General features: G+C 44.3%; 1 protein-coding gene across 1 annotated transcript in view; it reads left to right on the top strand.

Moving 5' to 3' along the window:
• Positions 1-777: 777 nt before the first annotated feature.
• VPS33A (VPS33A core subunit of CORVET and HOPS complexes) overlaps positions 778-10,411 on the top strand; it is a 41,284-nt gene continuing 31,650 nt past the window's right edge. The window contains exons 1-3 of the mRNA XM_040416155.1: positions 778-926; positions 6,616-6,681; positions 6,770-6,897. Of these exons, the coding sequence (XP_040272089.1) occupies positions 795-926; positions 6,616-6,681; positions 6,770-6,897 (326 nt within the window). The 5' untranslated portion in view covers positions 778-794. The remainder of the gene's footprint in view (positions 927-6,615; positions 6,682-6,769; positions 6,898-10,411) is intronic.

The raw sequence follows: 10,411 nt of genomic DNA, 5'->3' as shown, positions 1-10,411 counted from the left end.
AATTATACTTAATATTTTGGTGTTTTTTATTTTACTTTTTTTATTTAATAAATATTGCCCTTAGGGGCTAGAACCTGGGATCTTTTAATCCCTTGTCCTATGCACCCCAGGTAATGTCGCTGCCACCAGCAGCAAACATTTTTTTAATGATATTTCGGATACGCAAACGTTATACAGGAGATGTAGCGCAGGTAATGTAACTGTCCGCAGAGCACACCGTCTAGGAAAAAAGTACACTGGATGTCACGGATATTTTTAGGTTGCACACCCGTTAGACAGGAGATGTAGCGAAGATAATGTCGCTGTCTGCAGCGGCCAAACAATTGCAAGCTATTTAGCGCAGGTTGCGCAAAAAATATATATTGGTGCCAGATACAACTATAGTCCTTAAAAAGGACCTTTCATGGGTCCGAACATTTTAAGATAACTATCTGGACATGTAGAGCATTCGCCCGCTGTGGCCCTGTTACCGTCTCCCGCACTGTATGGTAATTGCTACTATCGGTTCACCAGGGAGGAGTCTGCCCTGTTTCTCCCTGGGCGTTCCTTCTCCCTGGCTGTAGCGCTCTTGCAGAGCTCACATCTAAATAACATCCACATTACAGCGCGCCCCTGCTATTCTCCCCCTAGCCTCCATCATTTATTTGCCTTGCCACGTACCACCGGTTACATGACCCCTCTAAACCAATGGTTGCAGATCGAGGTCAGGACGCTGTAAGAAAAGCGCTCGGCGAGCCACTAGTGCTGCCTGGACGCGTTCTTTCCTATCACGTGACACACACACACTCTGTCACATGAATCCGGCTGTCACCAGGAGTCTCAAGATGGCGGCTCATCTTTCCTGCGGCCGGGTGAACCTAAACGTTTTGAGGGAGGCGATGCGCATTGAGCTGCGGGAGTTCCTGGATAAATGTGCGGGGAGTAAGGTGGGGATCGTGCGTGTGTCTGATGGATGTAGCCATAGAGCCTCCTTTATCCCTGTTCTGTTCTCACTCTCTGGCTATAGGTCCAGTGCAGTCATAGCATAGAACTGGCCTCACCTTCCCAGAACATCGGCACACATCCTCTGCGGCTCCAAGCTGCTAATAATCACAGGTTCATCTTTGTCACCTCATAATGTTTTCTTCTATTTCTGGAGCAGCCCTTAAAGAGAGCGGTTGAGCTAATCACAGAAGTCGATCCAAAAAGGAAAGATTGATCTGTGTCGTTCCTTTCATATCTACTTTTGTGTTTGACTAGAAAACTGCTCGGTGTCATTCCCGCCTGACCTCCGCACATGAACGTCGTGACCTCTCCATTGGTAACAGTGGGGCCCCCAGCGTTGAGACCTCTACTAATCGCACATTCATGACAAATCTCATTTACATGTAATGTTTTTTGGACCAGCCCTTGATAACTCTGGTTCACACTTCAGTTATTTTTATCAGTAAGGCCCCATTCACACGTCCGCAATTTTGTTCTGCATTTTGCCGAACCGAATTGCGGACCCATTCATTTCTATGGCGCCCGCGCGATGTGCGGCCCGGCTCTGGAAATGCAGACCCGCACTTCCGGGTCCGCTTTTCCATTCCCCCAAAAAAATAGAACATGTCCTATTCTTGTCCGCAATTGCAGACAAGAATAGGCATTTCTATTAGTTCCGGCGATGTGCGGTCCGCAAAATGCAGAACGCACATTGCCACTGTCCATGTTTTGCGGATCTGTCCTGGTCAAAACACAGAACAGGTGCAGATCTTTCCATTATACCTGATCTCCTGATCCGTAGCGTTTAAGTCAATGGGTCCGCATCCGTGATGCGCAATGCCCGCGGAACGGTGCCCGTGTATTGCGGATCCGCATATGCGGTCTGCAATACGGCAACGGGACACCTACGGTTGTGTGTAGGAAGCCTAAGAAGTGATTCAGTTTGGGCATGTTTACACCGTGGAACTTTCATGCAGTTTTCAGGACTAAAAACTGTGCTCCAGTGATTTCAATGTAAAGTCTATGCGGTGTGGGATTTCACTGCCTCAGAGTCACTGTACTTTCACACAATTTAATTTAATAGAGATTGGTGCAATTAGCAAAATCTGCCTGCATTTACCTGCACAAAAGCTGTAAAGTCATGGCCGCTAGGGGTCTTACTTCTGCCTAATTTGCTGTCCACTGCCTGTTGTCAGGCAAGAGCCATCTCTAGTAACGGAGACCCAGGAGACAGCAGAGAGGAAGTGCTCGCTGAGATCCAGAGCCTGATAGAGGAACAGAGAAGCTCCTGTGTGTCTAAGTCTGATCTCTCCCTCCTTATCAGCTTTCTGAGTTCCAGAGAAGAAAACAAACTTAGTGGGAAGTAAGGTCACTGCATACAGTACTGGCAGATTGCACAGAAGGGAGACACTCCCTGCTTGTGAGAGAAATGCATTTAGCTGTGCAAGTGAAACAAGGAATAATATGGCTGAGAAAGACATTAGGCCAGCCCAAAAAACCTGTTCCTTTACAGTTATGACGCACAGCCATTATGCATACTTTGTGAGACTTGGAAAACAGAATTTGCATTTCAAGTCTTGCTGTGGGTTCATGCAAATTGGCCTCATTGAATGTAGGTAAATTTGTTTGGGAATCTGCAAATCCACAGCGGAAAATTGACTGTTAGCCTCTGACTTTATTTCATTGATTCCTCTGATGTAAATATGCAGCGGCTTAGCATTCACTTGCCATTCCTGTGCGGCCATTAACAATGCAGACCTGCATTGTGTCGTTGTAGCCTTACTATACTTTCCAGGGACGGATGCAGGATTGGGACTGTAAACCTCCGCTGTGGAATTGCATTCTGGCAGTTTAATGGCCCCAAATCAGGTGATGAGTTCCCTTTAACCCTTTTACTGCCAAGGATGTCTGTAATAAATATAAATATACTATACTGAAACACTGTTTTTTACACTGGCGCTTAATCCTCTAAATTCTGTCACTCACGCTGTGGTACCGCAGTAGTAGCGCCAAAAGAACACAAACTGATATAACTGATATGGTTCCGCGTGATAATATCCCCCACTCTTTTTACAACACCATAAACAGAAATATTTCAAATATGTATATGCATACCTGCTTCAATCTGGCAGTCTTTCTCTTGCATGTGCTAAACCTCTTGCTATATAAGTAGGTGTATATGAGAGTGGGATGAAGAGCCCTATGCTCTTACTACACAGCGTGCTTGCTCCGGCCGGTGGCAATGCTTTAAGTTTAATTCGCTAGTATCGAGAGCAGTGTGACGTCACTGAACTATGTTCTATTTTGTTATTTTCAGAACTACTATAGAAGTGAATGGTGAGTCATACATGCAGTGCCACCTCTTTATTCCCAGCAGTTGTGAGACCTCCATTCTGTACATAGGTGTGAGTCCCAGAGATGGGACCCACAACTATCAGACATTTATGGCATATCCTGTGGATGCAGCCGATCACCTTCCCTCCTTTGCAGCCTCCAGTGACCCCCTCCCCCCACCATGTTATTGCACCCTTTACCAGTTGGAGAACATGTGTGTTCACTGATGATTTTGCATTTGAAAATACAATCATCACTTGTGCCTAATCGGACCGTTTGTAAACACTAACTCGCATGTTTACCAGCATCTGGATCATGGGTATTTTGGGTCTGTTCATGTCTAGTGATGATGTGTATGTAGACCTTATTTTTTTGTTATGCTTTGATGCAAAATTGCACAGAGGTGCCCATGTGTATAAAGTGTTTGGTGGCATTTTTATAATGTGCCAGGTGTTTAGTTGCTTAAAATATATGGGTATGTTGGTGGGAGCAATACGATTTTCTTATTTTATAATTTTAGGTTTTATTTGTGTTTGTCGAAAGTGAGAGAATTGTCTTAGAAGCAAAAGTGTTAAATGCTGTGTATATTTTCAAGGATAAAACACTGAGATTTAACACAAAATCATCTTTTGTCATATTAGAGACCTAAATTCTTTAGAAAGTTTAAAGATGGGATTAAAAAAATAAAAGAATGGATAGTCCCCCTCACCAGTTCCCTGTGCTTACTATGTCCCTCTTGTTGCTGGTCATGGCTCAACATGCAGGAAATCCCAGGATTTGCCTGATCAGCCGGTCAATGGCTGAAGTGGGTCACTGCTGTGGCAATGATTTGGCTGCGTAGGCATCTTCAGGCTTTTCCTGTGTTGAGCCAATAACTGGGGATCAGCAGAGTCCCAATAAACATTGGCTTTGAGCCCTTTCCCCCACTGGACAATCCCTTGCCGAAATTGCCCTTTAACAGAGTTCTCGGGGCTCTAGATATTGATATTTCTTCAGGATAGTTCAGCAATATCGTTGGTTAGGTCTGACAACTTGTCAGCACCCCCACCAATCAACTGTTCTTCGCAGCTACTGGTACCAGAAATATCACAGTGGACGGAGACGGAATCGGAAAGCTACGTGTGTCGGGTTTCTGCAGCTCAACGATCATCCAGTGTATGGGGGCCACATTGAGTTTCTGCAGCTCCACTATCATCCAGTGTATGGAGGCCACATTGAGTTTCTGCAGCTCCACTATCATCCAGTGTATGGAGGCCACATTGAGTTTCTGCAGCTCCACTATCATCCAGTGTATGGAGGCCACATCGAGTTTCTGCAGCTCAACTATCATCCAGTGTATGGGGGCCACATTGAGTTTCTGCAGTTCCACTATCATCCAGTGTATGGGGGCCACATCGAGTTTCTGCAGCTCAACTATCATCCAGTGTATGGGGGCCACATTGAGTTTCTGCAGCTCCACTATCATCCAGTGTATGGGGGCCACATTGAGTTTCTGCAGCTCCACTATCATCCAGTGTATGGGGGCCACATCGAGTTTCTGCAGCTCCACTATCATCCAGTGTATGGGGGCCACATTGAGTTTCTGCAGCTCCACTATCATCCAGTGTATGGGGGCCACATTGAGTTTCTGCAGCTCCACTATCATCCAGTGTATGGGGGCCACATCGAGTTTCTGCAGCTCCACTATCATCCAGTGTATGGGGGCCACATCGAGTTTCTGCAGCTCAACTATCATCCAGTGTATGGGGGCCACATTGAGTTTCTGCAGCTCCACTATCATCCAGTGTATGGGGGCCACATCGAGTTTCTGCAGCTCCACTATCATCCAGTGTATGGGGGCCACATTGAGTTTCTGCAGCTCCACTATCATCCAGTGTATGGGGGCCACATCGAGTTTCTGCAGCTCAACTATCATCCAGTGTATGGGGGCCACATTGAGTTTCTGCAGCTCCACTATCATCCAGTGTATGGGGGCCACATCGAGTTTCTGCAGCTCAACTATCATCCAGTGTATGGGGGCCACATTGAGTTTCTGCAGCTCCACTATCATCCAGTGTATGGGGGCCACATCGAGTTTCTGCAGCTCAACTATCATCCAGTGTATGGGGGCCACATTGAGTTTCTGCAGCTCCACTATCATCCAGTGTATGGGGGCCACATCGAGTTTCTGCAGCTCCACTATCATCCAGTGTATGGGGGCCACATTGAGTTTCTGCAGCTCCACTATCATCCAGTGTATGGGGGCCACATCGAGTTTCTGCAGCTCCACTATCATCCAGTGTATGGGGGCCACATTGAGTTTCTGCAGCTCCACTATCATCCAGTGTATGGGGGCCACATCGAGTTTCTGCAGCTCAACTGTCATTTGATAGAACAGTCTGCTTCATTGGAGCTGAGCTGCAGGAACCCGGCACAACCACTATATAGTGGATGTAGTTTTTTTTTATTCCGGCTCCATCCATTGTTATTTCTGGTGCCAGAGGCTGCTGAGGACCTCTATTCAGTTGGGTGTTGGACTACCATGGATCTGATATTGATGACCTATCCTAGGAATAGGCCATCAATATCTAGAGCATGGACATCCCCTTTTAAAGGGGTTGTGTCATCTTAAGCTTTTATGCCTCTAGGATATGCTATAAAAAACTCAGATAGGTGTTGGTCTCCCCTCTATCTTCAGAACAGGCTCCAAAAAGTGAAGGAGAGCATACAGCGCTTTGACGGAATGCTCTCCATTAATTTATATGGTAGTTCAGAAAATAGTCGAACGCTTAGCTATATAGAAATGAATGGAGAGTACACTGCATAAGCGCTGCCACCGCTCCATTCACTTTTGTGGGACTGCCGGAGAAAGCTGAGCCAGCGTTCGGGTGGCTGCACATGCATGGCTGCTCTCCTCTCACTTCTGGGATCTTGAGATAGGTGCGTGTCCAACCTCTTGGACTGACGCCTGTCTGACGTTGGTGGCATATCCTACTTGTATGCCACCAATGTCTAAGGCTCCTTTCACATCTGCGTCTTAGGCTCAGTTAGGGACTTCCGTCACGGAAATAACAGAGAAAAACGTCCCAAAAACGTTTCTCTGCTAAGTTCTCCAGAATGGAAATCAAACTGGTCCCATAATAGTCCGTGTCAGTTACAAAGCGAATCCAGCACTTTTGTAATAGCACAGATGTGAATGTAGCCTAAAATGAGACAACCCCTTTAAGTTTGTAAAATGATTGCACTTAAAATACTCCAACAACATTACTCCTAAAACACATTTAAATAGATTTATAATGAGTGTACTATTGGACTAATTATTTTTTTCGTTCTGTGCAGGCTATTGTATGGGATGAGTATCTGACGGGCCCTTTTGGATTAATTGCCCAGTATTCGCTCTTAAAGGTATTGTTCATTTGTAGTTGCAGCCCAAATCCTAATCCTATTTTTGTACAGGTTTGTTGAAAGTTGACTGTCACGTTTTTTTTTTTAGGAACATGAAGTGGAAAAAATGTTTACGCTTAAGGCGGGCCCGTTACCATCATCTGATGTTAAAAACATCATATTTTTTGTCAGACCCAAGCTGGAACTAATGGACATAATTGCTGAGAACATTCGGAGGTATTTTTTATTCTTAATCTTCTATGTGTTTTGCTTTTGTAAAGTGTGGGGGTCCTGTAGTCCTGGCTATATGTCTGACACATCTTCCATTAGATGCAATCTGGAGAATATGCCACTTAATCTACAGATTGCTACCTAGCCACATTTAAAACTCCTGTAGCTTGAACTAGGTTTTAAAGGCCATGGGCACTTGGAGGCATTTTATTACGGAAATACATGTATTTTGGGCAAAAAATATTTGTCATTGGGATTTATAAAAAATGCTTAACTACTTGTCTTCTGCAGCATTTATGTATCAAAGAACATGGCAAGCTGCAGAATGTTGCTCACAGTGAAATCTATCAGACATCTCTCTGACGGTCTGTAGCCCTTGTCTCTGATCTCATGAATACTGTAAGCTGACATCTTTACAGACAAATAAAATAAACTGATATCAAAATAGATGTAGGCTTTATAAAACTTTAGTAGAGCCGAAAGGGGCTACAAACCAAGCCATCAGAGAGGTTGTCTGACATATTTTATGGCAGCCTGCAATTTGTGAGAATACACACAGGCTGCAGAAGACAATCTGTTGGAAATTTTTAATGAAACCCAATTGCAAAGATGACTTTTAGACAAATGCATGGATTTCTGAAAAAATACATGTCCCCAATGGTGTCCAAAGACTTTAAAGCGTACCTGAGTTTTCCCAAAAAAATTAAAAGTTTGCATAATGGCTGCGCTTCTTTGTACAATCATAACTGTGAAGGAACTGGTGTTTTGAGTTTTTTCATCCATATTATTCCCTGTTTCAGCTGCACAGCTAAATGCATTTCACTCAGAAGCAGGGGAAGTATACCTGGGAAATCTGCCAGCACTGTCCTGCTGTGAAGTCCTTTCCCTTACTTCCTATTATGTTTTTTTCCAGCTCTGGCGCTCACAGAACAGATAAGGAGGGATAAATGACACTTACAGAAAAGCAGGAAACTCCTGTGAATTCAGAAGCAATGTAGAAGCAGTTGTTTTATCAGTCTCACAATCTCTGTCAGCTCTGACACGCGCCCTTTTCCTCTCAGCCGGCTCCTGAGTCTCTGTTTCCAGGGACAGATCTTGCCTGACAACAGGCAGTAGACTGCAAATTAGGTGGAAGTGAGACGCCTACTGGCCATGACTTTACAGCTTTTTTTTTCAGGTGGATGCGGGCATATTTTTTTAAATGAAGTGATTTACAAAATTGCTAATTACATTCTCTATTAAATGAAATGAGTGAGTGCATTCTGAAGACTCAGTTCTGTAGATGCCCACATGATTCTATTCCTTATTTAACGTCTCACGCTGGGTTCAGACCTGAGCGTACCGAAGGAGCGCTCTGTATGCGCGATTGTATCGCGCGTTTACAGGCGCGGCTCCGGCAACAAGCAACGCACATAGTCGCGCGTTCCCGGAAGTCTATGTACGGGAACGCGCGACCATACGCCCCAAAGAAGCTCCAGTACTTCTTGGGGCGTATGGCGTTTTACAGCGCGTTCGTACGCGCTGTAAAACGCTCAGGTGAGAACCATGCCCATAGGGAAGCATTGGTTCTTGCCTGTTGAGCGTTTTACAGCGCGTAGGAACGCGCTGTAAAACGCTCAGGTGTGAACCCAGCGTAAATCAAACTATATTAGGAACTCATGTAATACAGATTACATGAGTGGCCGACAGCTTTGTGAGGTGTATGGCCACCTGTAGTTTTAAATGTTACTTTCAGGTTTTAATATATCTGTGATAAAAGTCAAGACCGTAATCTGTAGAAATAAACACTTTCCAGGTTTTAACGAAATTAATGACAGAAGTAAACAGAAAAAAAACTTGAATAAGTTGTTTGGTATAATAAATCAAGAGTGGCAGGCCACACTTTTAGAAAGTTAGAAAAAAACTGCAACAAAATGTCATCGTGTAGCCCTAGCCTTATACAGGACAACCGCTTTAAAAAAGCTCCCATCTAATAGTGTTGTTCTTTCCAAAGGCAAATAGTTGCACTTCTAGAATCCGGGTGTTGGTGGAGTTAAAGCCTGAGGACCCTCACTGTCTTTTGAATCCAAAGACAGTCCACAGGCACAGAGTTCCAAGAAGATTCTGACTATTGGTTATCATCTTACATTAAATAGAGCTCAACATTTTACATTTGCACTCATTGCTTCATTAATGGTAGAAGAACCTGCCCATGGTGTTTTCAGCCTCCCATGTAGTATTTCTAGCAGTATCATACATGTTAATTTCTTCTGGATTACTTCTTTTTTTGGGATTGTAAAAGGCTTAGGGAACTAGAGTTGTCACGATACCAGAATGTTGATTCGCAGAAAAAGTATTACGATATTTGATTCCAAGCAAAAAACAAAACAAAAGCAAAATGTCCACACATTGGCCAACATGGGGTCAATGTGTTGTGTGTTTTTTTTTTTTTTTGTGAAGTATCGATTGCTCATTATGTGAGGAGGTCCTTGGTGGGGTCATTAACTAAAGTAATAATACCCCGTCAACTACTTCTCACATAATAGCCAATATGGGGTTAATGTGAGGTACATGTTGAGATTACTTATTGTTAATGTGAGGCCCATGGTTTTATCAATTTGGACCTCTGTGTCTCGCATTATTAGTGAATAACCCCATCATGTACCTTACATTAACCCCATGTTGCCCATTATGTGAGGAGGTTATGGATGGGGTTACTATTAATGTGAGGCAAATGGTGTTATTCATTTTGAACCTCCATGTGTCTCATATGTTGCCCGTTATGAGGTAGACGATGGGGTCACTGTTACTATTAATGTGAAGCACATGGAGGTACTAAAGTAATAAGACCATGTGCCTTACGTTAATACAGGCATACAGCATGAAGCACATACCTGTAAAAACTGCAAGAAACTTCCCCTGCAGCAAGATCCTCCTGGATGTTGAAGGATAAAGGACCCGTGGTGATGTCATCGCCATAATACCAGTCACAAGTGAATGTTACTAGTCACATGGAGATGACATAATGAATGGTCCGTTAACCTATGAGCATCCAGGACAGCGGTGCGTTTTTCTCCCCCCCCCCCCCCCCCCCCTTCCTCCCTCCATGTGCTTCAGGACGGTTATAATAAGAAAGAGGGAAGGTTGATATAGTTGCAGAAGTTATTTCTTCAATTCTCCTGTTAAAGGGAATCTGTCAAGTCCCACAAGCCCTATTTAGTACAGTACTACACGAATAGTACTGCTGCTACTGACTACTACACTAGTTTGTATATACTCGCCCACGTTCCCCCGCTGTGCACCCGCAAAATGGCTCTGAGATACATTTGAGAGGACTCGTGAGCCCATGTATATAATCGAGAGGAGTCCTCTCAGTGTGTTCCAAAGTCAGTTTGCGGGCGCACAGCAGGGAGAACGTGGTTGAGTATGGAAATACAAATTGGTGATCCAAGGTCGGTGGCAGCAGCACCATTCATGTCGCACTTTACTTACTAGGGCTTGTGGGACCTGATGGATTCCCTTAAACAGTTCAGTTTCTTTA

The sequence above is a fragment of the Bufo bufo genome, chromosome 2 (assembly GCF_905171765.1).
Source record: "Bufo bufo chromosome 2, aBufBuf1.1, whole genome shotgun sequence".
Lineage (NCBI taxonomy): Eukaryota > Metazoa > Chordata > Amphibia > Anura > Bufonidae > Bufo > Bufo bufo.
This window is presented reverse-complemented; position numbering and strand designations above follow the sequence as displayed.